Source organism: Microcaecilia unicolor, chromosome 8 (genome assembly GCF_901765095.1).
Source record: "Microcaecilia unicolor chromosome 8, aMicUni1.1, whole genome shotgun sequence".
Lineage (NCBI taxonomy): Eukaryota > Metazoa > Chordata > Amphibia > Gymnophiona > Siphonopidae > Microcaecilia > Microcaecilia unicolor.
In genome coordinates this window covers 189653110-189672419 of record NC_044038.1, presented here as the reverse complement: position 1 = coordinate 189672419, position 19310 = coordinate 189653110, and the positions used below count along the sequence as shown (strand labels likewise).

The following is a 19310-nucleotide window of genomic DNA, read 5'->3' as shown; positions in this document are numbered from 1 at the left end:
CAAAACGTGGTTCCCTTGCGTTTCCACCATAGAAATTTGCTGGACACCACCGAGGACATTGACTATGTCAAGCTAGCAGAGAACTGGTCGAGAGATCTAGAAACGGTAATAACCGTGGACATGATTCAGAACTTTATGTTGAGTAACTTACGCAGGTCTACCTTCATACGACAGTGGGAGCAGCAATACAAGTTCATTATGCGACTATATATAGCACCAAACAGAGCATTGAAAGCGGGTTTCGGTGCAGGTGAATGCCCAAAATGTGGAGAAGCAAAGGCGACCTTGGGTCATATGTTTTGGTGGTGTCCGGAGATTCATCAGTTCTGGGCACAGATACTTGCGGAATCCGGACGGTACTGGAGACGGAAAGTAACCGTCAGCGTGCTGGTGCTGTTTGACATTTTTAGTATGGAACAACCGGTGCCGTCGGGACTTACGGGGTTCCTACAACGAGTGACCCGGATGGGGAAAACAGCAATCCTTTTAAAATGGAGAGAAGAGCAAGCCCCGACCAGAGACATGTGGAAGTCAAAAATGTCAGAATTGTTACATCTGGAACTCTGTGGCATTGTTCCATTAATAAATCAAGAGAAAGACCCAGGAACTTTTAGGAAGATCTGGGGGAGATACTGGAACACAATGCATCCAACAACCAGGCGTCAAATCCTTTACAAGCTGAAAGGCTGGAAGCAAAACAAAGATCTGCCTGCCACGGATTAAGGCTGGAACAGCCCGTGTCAACCCAGTTTTTTTTCCTCATTGTAAAAGGACTGGGGGAAAGAGAAAGAAAGAGAAGAGACAGTTTAAATCAGTAAGGGGAAGTAGCATATTAAAGTATCAGGGATACAAGTTGGATAATAATAGCCGTATTATAACAGCTAAAGTTTAGGATGTTGTACTATAACAAGCTCCCTTTCTTAAGGTATTAGGCTCTTGGGCGGGATGGGAGGGAGGGAGGAGGAGAAAGAGTGGGGGGCGGGAGGGAGGGGGCATAGATAAAATAAAGATGGAAGAAATGTTGAGTTCTCTAACACCATATGAAACAACTGTTTAATAAGAGAAATGTTGAGAATGCTGTTTATTCAATGTTATGGTTGGTATTTCATCAATAAAAATTATTACAACTAAAAAAGACCTTGACGATGGTGTTGCTGGCTGAAAAGTAAAGTCCTTGTTCAATAAATCTTCTTGAAGTACCCTTGTTTCTAGAAATTGTGATTATTTTCCCCTTCACTGATCTTGTCTAGACTATGGCAATGTGATCTTCTATGGTGTACCAGCTTTAGAGCTTGTACAGAATGTGGCTGCATGACTTTTCTGAGGTATGTTCATTTTTGACCATATCATCTCAGCGTTGATGCACCTTCATTGGTTATCTATTGAATATCAAATTAAATGCAAAATTCTGATGATCACATAACTTGACTGGAGATTGCTTAATTGCACTCCTAATAGTGAATGCAGTCGACCATCCTCTTTGTGCAGGTTTGAAAAATACTTGTGCGTTGCCTTCCTTGTGTACAGGTAGCAACCAATCCACAATGCAGCGAACATTCTTGTTCAATGCTCTGTGGAATGCCTTACCACTCATTTAAGGGGAATGAAGGGCTTGCAAGAACATCAAAAGGCCCTGAAAACTCACCTCTTTAAGGAAGCCTTTACTATTTCATCAAGAGGCATGTGCCTTTTAGTTCATGTGCAGCTGATTCTACATCTGAAAGCTGAGAAGTGAAATGATCTATTGCCTAGTTATACAGGTAAACTGGACTTATGTGTTTTGAGTTTCACCTCATTGTCGGTTATATCCTTCTACTTGTGAATTTTTTTCTGCTAAATCATCAGGGTTCATAGTGATTTATAATTAAATACTTCAAATAAATAAGTAAACTAATAAAATAAAAAATAAGATGATTTGAAAAGCAGAAAATTCAACTATTGTTTGAAGTCTTATTACATACTGACCATGCATTTATAAGGAGTTTTGAAAGAATTACTTGGCAAGGTTCCCTTATTGTACTACCACAAGGTTCCCTTATTGTACTACCACAAACAAGTTCCTGGTAGGGCCCTGAAGAAAGGCATCAAACTTTAGCAATCAGTAATACAAAAATGGAAGAGTGTTTCTATAGAGATGAAGTGTAACTTAAGAAGAGAATTTTGTTTATAAAAGGCTTTCATTGCCAATTGCTGTAGGGTTAAGGGAATGTAATTCTGTGGAGAAGAGTTAACTTTTAAATCATCACACATACCATCCACAGTATGGTATATTGTAACTTGTGTAGAAGTATAACTGTAGTTGAGAGATTCATATTTGTAATATTGTTTTTAATAATAATGTGGGGTTTAATGCAAGTGATATAGTTTCTTTCTTTGCTTTAGATGACTCTTCTTCAGAAAGTTGCAGCGGAAATGGATTTTCTACACTGAACCCCTCTGCTTCTAGTAGCACACATAGAGATGGCAGTTTTGCTGAACTGAATGGCAATGGGACTTCTGTCTCTTTAGCTTTCACTGCTTCATCTGCGGATCAACCCATCAACCTCAGTGATAAACTGCAGGCCATTCATGGGACCACTTCGTACCACTCAGAGAACTGCACTGCAGAAGAACTGAGGAGCCGGGTGAAATATGCAGTGAAAGCCACAGCTGAGGTAAGATTAGAGATACAAGGGGTTGCATTGGGGGAGAGATGCAAAGCAGTGATGTGGGATATGATTTCTGGTTTGGGGAAATGGTTGTATATTAGGAGAAAATAGTTATTTTTCAAGGATAAGTAGGATGAATTGGCCACATAGTGGGTGACATCATACAATATCACCATCATGGACAATCCCCACAGTGAATTCTGAAAAGGCTTTCCTGAGTATATGTGCAGTTTTTTTGTGCATACACCTCACAGTGTCCCTTGAGTCATTTTGTTTGCAGCAACAGTTGGATTCATTCGAGTTTCAATGCTTATGTTGGCCTTGATTGCTTGTTCCCTTTTTCTTCAGTGTGACCTTGTTTGGTGGACTCGAGCAAGCGTCAGTTTTCACAAAATGGTAAAAAAATTCAGAGGCTTCAAGCAGTATCCTCACTGCAATATCAAAATGTCAAATACTGATTGTCACAATATTTGACTCCATTTTTTAGGACCGAAGAACAATGTCCCTGTTTGTGCCATCTAGTTAAAGATGTCACACATGGAATCCAAGCAAATCAAGAATGAGTTGAATATTTAAACCTAATTCTAAAAGTAACAGGACGCCAATGTAACTTCTTCATCGGGAGGGTAACATGATCACAACGGGTTAGACCTGTCGCCAACCTTACAGCAGTATTTTGCGCAACTTTAGTGCCTTACACCTTGCCTCTGTTAAACCCAAGTACAAAGTATTACAGTAGTCTAGTTTTGTTAACACTAAACTCTAAACTAAAATTGAAAATCAAAATCTGGCAGCATTGGTTTAATTTTTACGCAAAAGCCTCAGTTGATAAAAGACTGGATTACCCTAGTAACTTGATCTTGCATATTAAGCTGGAAGTCTAACATAATCCCCAAGCTTTAAACTTGCTGACCTTACAAGGAATGCTGTTATCAATGGAGCTTGTTTGTGAACACAGTCCAGCTTGTTTACAGCAATGTTTTAGAATGTTGCACTGCGCATATGCATTTCTTCCCACCTGCTGCCATTCAGAATTAACTACAGTGCCAGGCAGTTGATGTGCATCCGTTTTTTCTGAATAAATCTGTAATTAGAATAATTTAACAGGAATATTGAAAACCTTGAGCCTAAATGAAAGGGGAGAATAAATTCTTTACTTTTGTCTTTACTGAGAAGAATGATAAGGTCATAACTATTTCTCCGAGGACAAGCAAGCTGCTTGTTCTCACGACTGGGTTGATGTCCATGGCAGCCCCCACCAACCGTAACAAAAACTTAGCGGGGCGGTCCCGCACGCAGGGCACGCCCACCGCGCATGCGCAGCCGTCTTCCCCGCCCGTGCGCGACCGTTCCCGCTCAGTTTTTTTCGATTCCGCGCTGAGGAGAGACGTGTTACCGTCTCTCTCTTGGTCAGTCCCGGAAACCGGATCGTGGCCTAGCCGCGAATTTCTCTTTTGTGCGCGTTCGCGCTTCTTTTCTTTTCTTTTCTTTCTTTCTTAAAAAAAAAAAAAAAAGTTTTGTTTGTCCCTCGTCGTCTTAGCGCGGGGGCGCTTCGTTGCGGCCTTGTGGCCGCTCGGTCGGTTTTTTTTCGGGTGTGCTTTTCACCGCCACCATCGACGACTTTGACTTCGCCGACGCGATTTTTCCGTCGATGTCCTCGAAGGTCCCGAGTGGATTCAAGAAGTGTGGTCGGTGCGGCCGGCACATCTCGCAGACCGATACTCACGCTTGGTGCCTCCAGTGCCTTGGCCCGGAGCATAATACCAAGACGTGCACCTTGTGTCTCGGATTGTGAAAACGGACACAGGTGGCTAGGCAAGTTCGTCGGGACCAACTTTTTGGAACTTGCGCCGGCCCTTTGACGTCGACGGCATCGGTGTCGACGGCCGGGTCTTCGGTACCGGTATCGATGTCGACGAAATCGACACCGACGATGGCATCGACCCCAGGAGCACAGGTACCGTTGGCCCACCGGACCTCCGGCGACGGCGGGGGGCCCTCTACCCAGGGCCATCGGGACCGAACCCTGTCAGACCCTATCCCTCGAGGCGGGGGGGGGGGGGTTCTACCTCCTCTTCATCTCTGCCACCGAGCGTCGATGATGGGCACAGAAAGAAACCGAAGAAACATCGGCATCGGTCGCCCACGGCTCAAGGGACTGCTAGTTCCGGCGCCTCCAGAGATGGATCGACACCGAGGAAACGGCAGTGCCAAGAGGAGCGTTCCCCCTCGGTCGAAGAGGTGTCGCTGCATCAGTCCATGGGTGCTTCGGTACCGTATCCTGGACCTGAGCAGCTTCCGGCACCGGCACCCACTCCGGCCCCCCTGCCTTTCCCGACAGCGGGCCTTGACGAGTGCCTCCGAGCCATCCTTCCAGGGATTCTGGAAGGGCTGATGCGCCAGGCCTTGCCAGCTCCGGGGGTGCTTGCGTCCCCGGCGCCGTTGATGGAGGCGCCGGCGTGCTCCAGCCCGATGCCGAGGCCTCCGACACCGACGCCGCTTGCGGTACCGGTGTCGACCGCCACGCAGGTGGAATCCCCGTCGACGTCGATGGAGGGAGCTTCATCCCCGCCGGCGCGGGAGTCCACCGCTCGACGCCACCATCGAGGACGTGGTTCCTCGGAGTCGAGACGGGCCCGGTTCAGGTCTGAGCTGCAAGAGCTCATGTCCGATACCGAGGAAGAGGCCTTGTGGGGGGAGGAGGAGGACCCCAGATATTTCTCCTCAGAGGAGTCTGAGGGCCTTCCCTCCGACCCCACTCCTTCACCAGAGAGGAAGCTCTCGCCCCCTGAGAGCCTCTCCTTTGCCTCCTTTGTCAGGGATATGTCTATATGCATTCCCTTCCCCGTGGTCTCTGTGGATTAGCCGAGGGCTGAGATGCTCGAGGTCCTCAATATCCATCACCACCTAGAGAGTCTTCCACGGTACCGTTGCACAATGTCCTCAAGGAGACACTGCTTCGGAACTGGCAGAAGCCATTATCTAACCCCACCATTCCCAAGAAAGCGGAGTCCCAATACAGAATCCACTCTGACCCAGAGTTAATGCGGCCCCAATTGCCTCATGACTCTGTTCTCAAGAGGGCACGGAGTTGAGGGATACCACCTCGGCGCCCCCGGGGCGGGAGTCTCGCACTCTGGACTCGTTTGGGAGGAAGGCCTACCAATCTTCCATGCTCGTGACCCGCATCCAGTCGTACCAGCTCTACACGAGCATCCACATGCGGAACAATGTGAAGCAACTGGTGGACCTGGTCGATAAGCTCCCTCCGGAGCAGTACAGGCCTTTTCAGGAGGTGGTCAGGCAGCTGAAGGCGTGTAGAAAGTTCCTGTCCAGGGATATATATGACACCTGTGATGTGGCATCTCGAGCTGCGGCCCAAGGTATAGTGATGCGCAGACTCTCCTGGCTGCGTGCCTCTGACCTGGACAACCGCACCCAGCAACGACTGGCGGATGTCCTTGCCGGGGGGGATAACATTTTCGGCGAGAAGGTCGAGTAGTTGGTGGACCAACTACACCAGCGGGAAACCGCCCTCGACAAGCTCTCCCATCGGGCGCCTTCAGCATCCACCTCTACAGGTGGACGTTTTTCCCGGCCCAGCAGGCTGCTCCCTACGCCTACAGCAAGCGTAGGTACACCCAGCCGGCCCGAAGGCCTCCTTAGGCACAGGGACAGTCCCAGCGCGCTCGTTCCCGTCAACAGCGTGCGCCCAAGCAGCCCCCTGCGCCTCCACAGCAAAAGCCAGGGATGGGCTTTTGACTGGATCCATGGGAACATAGCCGCCATCAAAGTGTCCGTACCGGACGGCCTGCCGGTCGGGGGGAGGTTGAAAGCTTTTCACCAAAGGTGGCCTCTGATAACCTCCGACCAGTGGGTTCTCCAAATAGTGCGGTACGGATACGCCCTGAATTTGGCCTCCACTCCACCAAATTGCCCACCGGGAGCTCAGTCCTTCAGCTCCCATCACAAGCAGGTACTTGCAGAGGAACTCTCCGCCCTTCTCAGCGCCAATGCGGTCGAGCCCGTGCCACCCGGGCAGGAAGGGCAGGGATTCTATTCCAGGTACTTCCTTGTGGAAAAGAAAACAGGTGGGATGCGCCCCATCCTAGACCTGAGAGGCCTGAACAAATACCTGGTCAAAGAGAAGTTCAGGATGCTTTCCTTGGGCACCCTTCTCCCCATGATTCAGAAAGACGATTGGCTATGTTCCCTGGATTTAAAGGACGCTAGTACTCACATCCCGATACTGGCCAGCTCACAGACAGTATCTCCGATTCCGCCTGGGACACGGCACTTTCAGTATTGTGTGCTGCCCTATTGGGCTCGCCTCGGCCCCACGGGTGTTCAGCAGAAGTAGCCTATGTGGTGGTCGCGGCGTATCTACGCAAGCTGGGAGTGCACTGGTTCCCATATCTCGACGATTGGCTGGTCAAGAACACCTCGGAGGCAGGGGCTCTGCCGGTCCATGGCAGTGCACGATTCACCTCCTGGAGCTGCTGGGGTTTGTGATAAATTACCAAAGTCCCAATCTCCAGCCAGTCCAATCTCTGGAATTCATAGGAGCTCTGCTGAATTCACAGACGGCTCAGGCCTTTCATTCCCGAAGCGAGGGGCCCCCACAACCTCCTGTCCCTCGCTTCCCAGACCAGAGCAGTCTCAGCAGGTCACAGCTCGGCAGATGTTGAGACTCCTAGGTCATATGGCCTCTACAGTTCATGTGACTCCATGGCTTGTCTTCACATGAGATCTGCTCAATGGACCCTAGCTTCCCAGTGGTGCCAGGCCACCGGGAATCTAGAAGATGTCATCCGCCTGTCCCTCAGTTGTCGCAATTCGCTGCACTGGTGGACCATTCGGACCAATTTGACCCTGGGACGTCCATTCCAAATTCCGCAGCCCACGAAAGTGCTGACGACGGATGCATCTCGCCTGGGGTGGGGAGCTCATGTCGATGGGCTTCACACCCAGGGACTGTGGTCCCTCCAGGAACAGGATCTTCAGATCGACCTCCTGGAGCTCCGAGCGGTCTGGAACGCACTGAAGGCCTTCAGAGATCGGCTGTCCTATCAAATTATCCAAATTCGGACAGACAATTAGGTTGCAATGTATTACATCAACAAGCAGGGGGGCACCGGATCTCGCCCCCTGTGTCAGGAAGCCGTCGGGATGTGGCGTTGGGCTTGCCAGTTCGGCATGCTTCTTCAAGCCACATACCTGGCAGGTGTAAACAACAGTCTGCCGACAGACTGAGCAGAGTCATGCAACCGCACGAGTGGTCGCTCCAGTCCAGAGTGTACCAAGATCTTCCGAGAGTGGGGCACTCCCTCTGTGGACCTTTTCGCCTCTGCAGACCAACCACAGACAGCTGCCTCTGTTTCTTTCCAGGCTACAGGCACAGCGGCAGACTACGTCGATGCCTTTCTCCTCCATTGGGGGACCGGTCCTCCTGTATGCTTATCCTGCCCGATACCTTTGGTGGGGAAGACCTGACGGAAGCTCAGCAAGACCACGGCACCATGATTCTGATAGCGCTCTTTTTTGGCCCGGTCAGATCTGGTTCCCTCTACTTCTGGAGTTGTCCTCCGAAGAACCGTGGAGATTGGAGTGTTTTCCGACTCTCATTTCGCAGAACGACGGAGCGCTTCTGCACCCCAACCTTCAGTCTCTGGCTCGGCACGGCCTGGAGGTTGAGGGCGTAGACTTTGCTTCGTTGGTCTGTCTGAGGGTGTCTCCCGCGTCTTGCTTGCCTCTAGAAAGGATTCCACTAAAAAGAGTTACTTTTCAAGTGGAGGAGGTTTGTCGTTTGGTGTGAGAGCAAGGCCCTAGAACCTCGTTCTTGTCCTGCCACAGAACCTGCTTGAATACCTGTCTGCACTTATCAGAGTCTGGCCTCAAGACCACTCAGTAAGGAATCACCTTAGGTGCGATTAGTGCTTATCATCATACGTGTAAGGGTAAAGCCATCTCTGGAGAGCCTTTAGTCGTTCGATTCATGAGAGGCTTGCTTTTGTCAAGGCCCCCTGTCAAGCCTCCTGCAGTGTCATGGGATCTCAACGTCGTCCCCACCCAGCTGATGAAACCTCCTTTTGAGCCACTGAATTCCTGCCATCTGAAGTACTTGACCTGGAAGGTCATTTTCTTGGTGGCAGTTACTTCAGCTTGTAGAGTCAGTGAGCTGCAGGCCCTGGTAGCTCATGCTCCTTATACCAAGTTTCATCACAACAGAGTAGTACTCCGCACTCACCCTAAGTTCCTGTCAAAGGTGGTGTCGGAGTTCCATCTTAACCAGTCAATTGTCTTGCCAACATTCTTTCCCAGACCACATACCCGCCCTGCTGAGCATCAGTTGCACACATTGGACTGCAAGCGAGCGTTGGCCTTCTATTTGGAGCGGACACAGCCCCACAGACAGTCCGCCCAATTGTTTGTTTCTTTCGACCCCAATAGAAAAGGGGTCGCTGTCGGGAAACGCACCATCTCCAATTGGCTAGCAGATTGCATTTCCTTCACTTATGCCCAGGCTGGGCTGGCTCTTGAGGGTCATGTCACGGCTCATAGTGTTAGAGCCATGGCAGCGTCGGTGGCTCACTTGAAGTCAGCCACTATTGAAGAGATTTGCAAAGCTGTGACGTGGTCATCTGTCCACACATTCACATCTCATTACTGCCTACAGCAGGATACCCGACGCGACAGTCGGTTCGGGCAGTCGGTGCTGCAGAATCTGTTTGGGGTTTGAATCCAACTCTCAGGCTGCACTCTCAGTTAGTTGTTCTTCGTAGGTCAATTTCTGTTATGCCCTCGCCGTTGCGAGGTTCAATTGACCTGGGTTCTTGTTTTGAGTGAGCCTGAGAGCTAGGGATACCCCAGTCGTGAGAACAAGCAGCCTGCTTGTCCTTGGAGAAAGCGAATGATACATGCCTGTAGCAGGTGTTCTCCGAGGACAGCAGGCTGATTGTTCTCACCTACCCTCCCTCCTCCCTTTGGAGTTGCGCTTTTCCTCATTCTTTTGCTTGTCATTCAACTGAGCGGGAACGGTCACGCCACGGGAGGGAAGACGGCCATTGCTATGCGCGGTGGGCGTGCCCTGCGTGCGGGACCGCCCGCGAAGTTTTGTTTCCGGTTGGTGGGGGGCTGCCGTGGATGTCACCCAGTCGTGAGAACATATCAGCCTGCTGTCCTCGGAGAAACCACCTGCTACAAGGTATGTATCATTCGCTTTCATAAACATTCTTTGATAGTGAGCAACTAAAACAAATCACTGTAAATCTAGAAGATCTAAAAAGGACCAAACTGACAATTAATATTTTGAGAAGAGGTGCTGTGAGAGGACTTCCCAGAGAGGAAGAAACGTCCATGATGAGTATTTTAACTGCTGGCAATTGCTTTAAATCTTGGGGAATGGTTAACTTAGAGTTAAATGTGTAATCTCAAGTGTCAAGTTCCCGTGCATATATTAGCAATCTTAGGGGACTTCAGTTTACATAGTTCCCACTCCATTAGCAACTTAATTAAGAATCTTCAATAATAAGATGCAGGCAGCAGTGAGATGGGGGCCATCCAGTCCTTTTATACTGAAAGGGAATGGGACTTGATCTATATCACCTTTCTGTGTTTTTGCAACCACATTCAAGCACGGTTACATAGTATATACAGGTACTTATTTGTAACTGGGCAGTGGAGTGTTAAGTGACTTGCCCAGAGTCACAAGGAGCTGCAGTTGGGAATCAAACCCAGTTCCCCAGGACCAAAGTCTGCTTCACTAACCACTAGGCTACTCCTTCACTCACTGAGTGTAACATGTTTATCTCCAAATTGGTGAGAGGTCATATGTGTGTACTTGGTATAAAGAGCTCCTAGTGTCACACTCACTGAGGAGAGTCCGGCATCGGGTGCGTTGTGTTCGGCGCACACGGCAGTGGCACCATTAATGTGGAAGGATATGAGGGCGTTGTGTGCTTGTGCCTGCGTTTTTCCCAGGCTGTGGCACTTGGCATGCACGGCTGTTTCCTCCCACGTGGGCGGATCTTCCCCTTGACGTCAGACGTCTTCAGCTTTAAAGGGGGAGCTGGTCTAGGCCTCATTGCCTCAGCTACAACATTGGAGGCTCCAGGTGCGTTACTTTAGTTATTTCAGTTTAAGCCTTGATGCTATCATCTACTAGTTGCCTGCCTGTATCTTTTAGCTTGTCTCTGACTGTCTTCTGCCAGTTGCCTATCTGTACCTTAAGCCTGAATCTGATGCTGCCTCCTGCCAGTTACCTGTCTGTACCTTTAAGCCTGAATCTGATGCTGCCTTCTGCCATTTGCCTGTCTGTACCTTTAAGCCGGAATCTGATGCTGCCTTCTGCCAGTTGCCTGTCTGTACCTTTAAGCCTGAATCTGACGCTGACTTCTTCCAGCTGTCTGTCTGTACCTTCAAGCCCGAACTGACGCTGTCTTTTACTACTGTCTGCCTGAACTACTGAGCCTGAACCTGATGCTGTCTTCTGCTAGCTACCTGCCTGTGCCTTTAAGCCTGAACCTGATGCTTCCTTATGCCAGCTGCCTGCCTGTACCTTGAAGTTGCCGTCAGCCAGCTGCCTGTCTGTACCTTGAAGCCTGAATCTGATGCTGCCTTCTGCCAGCTGCCTGTATGTACCTTCGAGCCTGAATTGACAGTGCCTTCTGCCTACTACCTGCCTGAACCTTTTGAGCTAGAACTACTACTACTACTACTATTTAGCATTTCTATAGCACTACAAGGCGTACGCAGCGCTGCACAAACATAGAAGAAAGACAGTCCCTGCTCAAGGAGCTTACAATCTAATAGACAAAATAAAGTAAGCAAATCAAATCAATTAATTGTGTACAGGAAGGAGGAGAGGAGGGTAGGTGGAAGCGAGTGGTTACAAGTGGTTACGAGTCAAAAAGCAGTGTTAAAGAGGTGGGCTTTCAGTCTAGATTTAAGGTGGCCAAGGATGGGGCAAGATGTAGGGGCTCAGGAAGTTTATTCCAGGCGTAGGGTGCAGCGAGTCAGAAGGCGCGAAGTCTGGAGTTGGCAGTAGTGGAGAAGGGAACAGATAAGAAGGATTTATCCATGGAGCGGAGTGCACGGGAAGGGGTGTAGGGAAGGACGATTGTGGAGAGATACTGGGGAGCAGCAGAATGAGTACATTTATAGGTTAGTAGAAGAAGTTTGAACAGGATGTGAAAACGGATAGGGAGCCAGTGAAGCGACTTGAGGAGAGGGGTAGTATGAGTAAAGTGACCCTGGCCGAAGACGAGACGGGCAGCAGAGTTTTGAACCGACTGGAGAGGGGAGAGGTGACTAAGTGGGAGGCCAGCAAGAAGCAGATTGCAGTAGTCTAAGCGAGAGGTGACAAGGGTGTGGATGAGGGTTTTGGTAGAGTGCTCAGAAAGAAAGGGGCGGATTTTATGGATGTTGTAAAGAAAGAAACGACAGATCTTGGCGATCTGCTGGATATGAGCAGAGAAGGAGATTGAAGAGTCAAAGATGACCCCAAGGTTTTGAGCTGAGGAGACAGGGAGAATGAGAGAGCCATCAACAGAAATAGAAAACGGGGGGAGGGGGGAGGTGGGTTTGGGGGGAAAAATGAGAAGCTCGGTTTTGGTCATGTTTAATTTCAGGTGACGTTGAGACATCCAGACAGCAATGTCAGACAAACACGCTGAAATTTTGGTTTGGATGCAAGGTGAGATATCAGGGGTAGAAAGGTAGATTTGGGAGTCATCAGCATAGAGATGGTAGGAAAAGCCATGGGATGAGATTAATGAACCAAGGGAAGAAGTGTAGATAGAAAAGAGGAGGGGACCAAGAACAGAACCCTGAGGTACGCCGACAGTAGAGGGATAGAAGTAGAAGAGGATCCACCAGAGTGAACACTAAAGGTGCGGAGGGAGAGGTAGGAAGAGAACCAGGAAAGGACAGAGCCCTGGAACAAGTGAGGACAGGGTATCGAGAAGTATGCTGTGATCGACAGTGTCAAAAGCAGCGGAAAGATCAAGAAGAATGAGGATGGACATATGACCTCTGGATTAGCCAGTACTAGGTCATTGGAAACTTTAGTAAGCGCAGTTTCGGTTGAGTGGAGAGGGCGAAAACCAGATTGTAGTTGGTCAAGAATAGCTAGAACCTGATGCTGTCTGCTAGCTGCCTGTCTGAACGTTTGAGCCTGAACTTGACACTGTCTCCTGTCTGGACCTTCAGTCTGCTCTCTTCTCTCGCCCAAGATCCTCCTTACGTCCTGTTGGCCGCTAGCACCTAGGGGTTCAACCCCTGGGAAATGGCGGTCTTCGCAGGTGAAGCACTGGGGCTTACTGACAGCTGGCCCTGGAATAGAACTCAACCTTTTGGGCTAGACCCTCTGGTCCCGGAACAGCACAAGGGCTTACTACTTGGATAACTACCATACCTACATACGTAAGTGACAACCTAGCACCCAGGGAACTGGTTCAGTCCCTGGAGTCTAGAGTAGCTGAGACAGACAGAGAGGTATATAGAGGAGGCCTACAGGGACATTGTAGAGAAGTCTCGCCTCCAGTCTGGCAAATTCTGTGTTGCAATGGATGAGAAAGGTCACCTGAAGGGACAGCATCGCTTTGGAGAGGTAGGACGTGATCCTATAGCCAAGACCTGACCTCCAGGGGATGCAATATCTTCTCACACTGAGGATGTGTCTCCAGGGGCTTTTGAACAGGAGGAAGGGATTAGTACGGCCATTTTAGTCAGAGATTCAATCATTAGGCATGTAGATAGCTGGGTGGCTGGTGGACATGAGGATGGCTTGTTCACTTGCCTGCCTGATGCAAAGGTAGCGTATCTCATGCGTCAAATAGATATGATTTTAGACCATGTTGGGGAGGCGCTGGCTGTCATGGTACAAGTGGATACCAGTGACATATCAAAATGTGAGGAGGAGGTTATGGAAGCCAAATTTATTTGTTTATTTGTTACATTTGTATCCCACATTTTCTTACCTATTTGCAGGCTCAATGTGGCTTACATAGTACCGTAAAGGCATTCGCCAAGTCTGGTAGAGAAACAAATACAAGGTGATATTGTGGTCGAATAAAGGTAACATGTGTTTCAAGTATAGTGGGGGTTAAGGAGAGGAAAGGTTAAATATTGTGTCCATTACGAGCTTTGGTTTTCCTGTGTTGCAGAGTGTAGGTATTTATGTTGGGTCGGTGGGGTATGCCTTTTTGAATAGGTAAGTTTTTAGTGATTTCCTGAAGTTTAGGTGGTCGTAGGTCATTTTCACAGCTTTTGGAACTACGTTCCATAGTTGTGTGCTTATGTAGGAGAAGCTGGATGCGTAAGTTGTTTTGTATTTGAGTCCTTTGCAGTTTGGATAGTGGAGGTTTAGATATATTCAAGATGATCTGGTTATGTTTCTGATTGGTAGGTCTATGAGGTTTGTCATGTATCCTGGGACTTGGCCGTAGATAATTTTATGGACCAGGGTGCAGATTTTGAAGGTGATACGTTCTTTGATTGTAAGCCAGTGCAGTTTTTCTCGGAGGGATTTGGCGCTATCAAATCGCGATTTAACAAATATCAGCCTGGCTGCTGTGTTTTGAGCGGTCTGGAGTTTCTTTGTGAGTTGTTTTTTGCATCCCGCATAGATTCCGTTGCAGTAGTCTGCATGGCTTAGTACCATTGATTGTACAAGGTGGCGAAATATTTCCCTCGGGAAGAAAGGCTTTACGCATTTAAGTTTCCACATTGAGTGGAACGTTTTCTTTGTTGTGGAGTTCACTTGGCTCTCGAATGTAAGGTTGCGGTCGATTGTAACACCAAGTATTTTCAGATTGTCTGAGATAGGGAGGGTGTGTTCTGGGGTGATTAAGGTTGCGGGTTTGTATGTGTTGTGTTGAGATGAGAGGATGAGGCAGTGTATTTTTTTCAGTGTTGAGTTTCAGTTGAAAAGAGTTGGCCCTGGCACGGTGTTCAAACCGAGTTTGATTTCATTGGTGATTTCTGTTAGATCATGTCTGAAGGGAATGTATATTGTGACATCATCTGCATAGATAAATGGGTTGAGGCCTTGCTTTGATAATGACTTGGCCAGTGGGATCATCATTATGTTGAAAAGTGTTGGTGATAGTGGTGATCCTTGAGGTACTCCACAGTCTGCTTTCCAAGGTGGTGATATGTTTAAGTTTGATTTCACTTAGTATGTTCTGGTGGTTAGAAATCCCTTGATCCAGCTAAGTATATTTCCACCAATCCCGAAGTAGTCTAGGAGACTTAGTAGTATGTTGTGGTTTATCATGTCGAATGTGCTCGACATATCAAATTGGAGGAGAAGTATGCTTTTGCCTATTTCCCATGGCTATTTCCTGCTTGAATTTGGCCAGGAGAGTGACTAACACAGTTTTCGGTACTATGAAGGGGGGCGAATCCCGATTGTGATTCATGTAGTAATGAGAACTTGTCCATGTAGTCAATAATCTGTTTGGTTACCATGCTCTCCATCAGTTTGACTGCTAGTGGAATAGATGCAACTGGGCGTTAGTTGGTAAGTTCGGTTGTTGTTTTTTTTCTTGGTATCTTTTGGGATTGGGGTGAGTAGGATGTTGCCATATTCCTCAGGGAATAGACCTTGTTGGAACATGTAGTTTAGGTGGGATGTAAGGTCTGTTACGAAGCGGTCAGGGGCGGATTTTAGAAGGTAGCTGGGGCAGCTGTCCAGTTTGCAACCAATACAGACGTTCCAGAGTAGTGTGCTAGATCTTCCAGGTGTGGGGCACCCCCTTGGTAGAACTCTTTGCATCTCGAGCCAACCACAAGGTCCCTCAGTTCTGTTCCAGACTTCAGGCCCACGGCAGACTGGCATCGGATGCCTTCCTCCTGGATTGGAGGGAAGGCCTGCTGTATGCTTATCCTCCCATACCTCTGGTGGGGAAGACTTTGTTGAAACTCAAGCAAGACCGAGGCACCATGATTCTGATTGCTCCGTTTTGGCCGTGTCAGATCTGGTTCCCTCTTCTTCTGGAGTTGTCCTCTGAAGAACCGTGACCGCTGTGGTGTCTAGTAATTTGTTCACAAGTTGGTATAGTTTCTTCGTGTCTTTGTAGTCAGGCCCTATTTTAGTTTTATAGTATGTCCTTTTGGTTTGGCTTATTGCGTATTTGTATTTTCCTTGTGTCTGTTTCCATGCATTGAGTGTGTGTTCATCTTTTATTTTTTTTCCATGCTCGTTCTAGTTTACTGGATTGTGTTTTTAGTTTTTTCAGGCTCTTAGGTAGAAAGCTGAAATTCACAACCTCCAGGGTAGCATTTTTGGTAGTGCTCCTGGTTCCATGTGCAGGACCCAAGTGACAGGCAGTGCTCCAGAGTCTCTGTGCATGGATGAGATGATGGTGCAGGGAGGAGGGTCTTACATTTGTTAGGAAATGGACAGCTAGGTAGCATAGTAAGGAAGGTATGTTAGTGTGTGTATATATGTACGATCAGTGCACTGTATGTGAACACATTTTCTCCTTTCTATCTTCTTCTCCTCCTTCCCGATGGATAGGAATTTTGGTAGTAATAAAAATTTCTTTGTTATTCCTGTAAGAGTCATACCGATTGAGAAGAACTTGTGCCTGTCAACTCGTAGTCACAGCTTCTATCGTTTCTAATAAAGCCATATGCTGCCAGACTGGTTGTTGTCCACTTGGATAGGTTGAAAATAAAGGCCAACAAATATGTGGGTAATGGCATGCTAAAAGTTAGTTCAATAAACATGTACCATCTACAACAATCTATGAGTAGACTTTGATGCATGGAATGTGTGAGAGCAGAGTAGGGAGTTTTCTGTTGTTGTAATGCACAGGTGGGTGTGTTTGAAGCAGAAACGGAGCAGGTTTTCCTGCAGTTTTGAGTCTGCCCCCCTTCAACATCAATTCATTTCCTCTAATTCTACCACCTTCCCGTCTCCAGAAAAGGTTCATTTGCGGATTAATACCTTTCAAATATTTGAATGTCTGTATCATGTCACCCCTGTTTCTCCTTTCCTCCAAGGTATACGTGTTCAGGTCGGCAAGTCTCTCCTCGTATGATTTGCAACGCAAATCCTATACCATTTTTGTAGCTTTTCTTTGCACCGCTTCCAGTCTTTTTACATCTTTAGCAAGATACGGCCTCCAAAACTGAACACAATACTCCAAGTGGGGCCTCGCCAACGACTTGTAGAGGAGCATCAACACCTCCTTTCTTCTGCTGGTTATAACCCTCTCTATGCAGCCTAGCATTGTTCTGGCCACGGCCGTCGCCTTGTCACATTGTTTCTTCACCTTCATATCCTCCGACACCAACACCCCAAGGTCTCTCTCCTGAGTCGAGCTTACTAATCTCTCCCCTCCTGTTCGGTATCTCTCTTTAGGGTTTCTACACCCCAAATGCATCACTCTGCACTAGTTGGCATTAAATTTTACCTGATGGACTGTTACAGAAACCACAGTATAAGTATATTGGTATCAAAAAATAGTTTTTGAAAGAAAAACCATAAGTAAAAAATAAAATAAAAATTATATGTGTATAATATTGGTTTGTGCTCAGTTTTTTTGGTGTATTACAGTGACCAGGCGGTTCAAGATGTATATATGTACACCATTTACTTACATCATTGCACACCCTGCCTACATCCTAAACAAAATACTAAAAAGGACAATATTGTATGAGGTTTGTCTTTTGCACTGCATATATCATTTTTCACAGATCAGTTCCCCTGAGGATGCCATTAGTTTGGCGAAACATGGCCCATGTAGGGAACTAAGAACTTGGAATACAGATTTTTCACCAAAACGTTTTGCACAGACTGAAATTTAAAAAGTACTGCAGCGATCATGAATTTACATCAAAACAAGTTTGGTCTTGCACAGACTCGACCTAAGCTAAGTAGTTGACATTTTTTCAACAATATATCATTGTTTGGATAAACGATATTGTCCTTTTTAGTATTTTGTTTAGGATGGAGGCAGGGTGTGCAATGATGTAAGTAAATGGTGTACATATATACATCTTTGAACCGCCTGGTCACTGTAATACACCAAAAAAACTGAGCACAAACCAATATTATACACATATAATATTTTATTTTTTACTTATGGTTTTTCTTTCAAAAACTATTTTTTGATACCAATATACTTATACTGTGGTTTCTGTAACAGTCCATCAATTGTGATATTAGAAACCGATCTTTATCGGCTACCCAGAAATTTGTATTAAATTTTAACTGCCAGACCCTCGACAGTTCTTCTAACTTTCAGAGATTCCTTCTCATTGTTTCTACTCCCTCCAGGATATCCACTTTATTGGCTATCTTCGTGTCATCCGCAAAAAGGCAAACTACCAACATTTACTTCACACTATTCTAGGACGAGTGGGTAGTTATGTCCATCGACCAGCAGGTGGAGATAGAAAACACAGAACTGAGCCCACTACTTAGCAACGTGCTAGCTGCCCAGTTCCTCAGTATCTTCTGTTTCCAGAAGATGGATGGACATACTACGTCTGTCTCTGTATTTCTGTCGGGGTCTCCTGGTCCGGTTGGTGACTGGTTCCCAATTGAGCAAACTGCAGCGCGCCTTTGACTGCAGTGCGCCTTTTCTTTCTGTCTGGGCGTCAAAAATAAAAAGGCAAGCGTTTCGGAACGGAGCTTCCATGGGTTTTTGGCGGGCTCAATATTGTCGGGTCCCGCGGAAGGGGTGAAGTGCTGCACCTCGTGTGGGGGCCGGCGCTCTTCTTTGGGATGTTGCATGGTGTGTGCACCTACTTCTCCGGGTGGAGGAGGCGATCCCGGTGAGGTTTTGCTCCAGGTTCTGGGACAAGCTCCAGCTCTCCGGTTGGGCCCTGTACCATTTCTTTGCGTGCGGAGGCAGGAATGGCAGCCATTTTATCTCAGGCGGTTTGGGAGCAGGTTCTGCTGATGGCAGGGGAAGGAACGAGCTCCTCAGGGGCCTTGCCTGCTCAGGGTATGCTGTTTTCTCTGGAGTTTGTTTTCTTGCTGCACCAGGCCTTCCTTTTTAAGCAGGGGGGAGCTTCCCTGCCTAACCTGGGGGTCCTGGATGGCGCGGAGTCAGCTGGCTCCCCCTCCTGCCAAAAGATCCTGCCCTGTTCTTGCGGGTGACCCCTCGGAGTTGTGTTCCCCAGGTTCACCGGTGTCTGAGGTGGGGTCCGCTTCCTCAGAGGGTCCCTCTATCTTGGGGCCTTTGGAAGAGGGGGAGCTTCCCTCAGGTGAGGGTGATGACCCTAGGATGCTCCGTCTGTTTCAGAGGGAGAAATTCGGGTCTTTGATTTCAGAGTCCTTGGCGGCTCTCCATTTCGGAACCAGTAGAGGGCTCTGCAGGAGTCAAACAGTTTGGCCTTATGCGAGCAGTTAGAGGTCCCTCAAGGCGTTCCCAATGCATTCGAATATCTAGGAACTGATTTCCGCCGAATGGGCTTCCCCTGATTCTGGCCTCCAAGTTGGGAGGGCCATGGCCCGTCTCTATCATATAGTACCGGAAGAGGAGAAGTTGGTCTTCCCTAAAGTGGATTCCTTGGTGAGGGCGGTCACCAAGAAGACCACCTTGCCGGTGGAAGGCGGCGTTGCCTTCAAGGATCTGCAGGACAAGAAATTGGAGCAGGCCTTGAAGCAGGCTTTTGAGGTGGCTGCCTTGGGATTGCAAGCTG

General features: G+C 48.0%; 1 protein-coding gene across 2 annotated transcripts in view; it reads left to right on the top strand.

Moving 5' to 3' along the window:
• Window positions 1–19310, top strand: part of NOL4L (nucleolar protein 4 like) — a 189367-nt gene that overhangs the window by 42197 nt on the left and 127860 nt on the right. For both annotated transcript variants that reach the window (XR_003943161.1, XM_030212672.1), the window contains exon 2: window positions 2383–2654. Coding sequence is in view for 1 of the 2 variants with exons in the window: in XM_030212672.1 (XP_030068532.1) it covers window positions 2383–2654 (272 nt within the window). In the remaining variant the exon portion in view is untranslated. The remainder of the gene's footprint in view (window positions 1–2382; window positions 2655–19310) is intronic.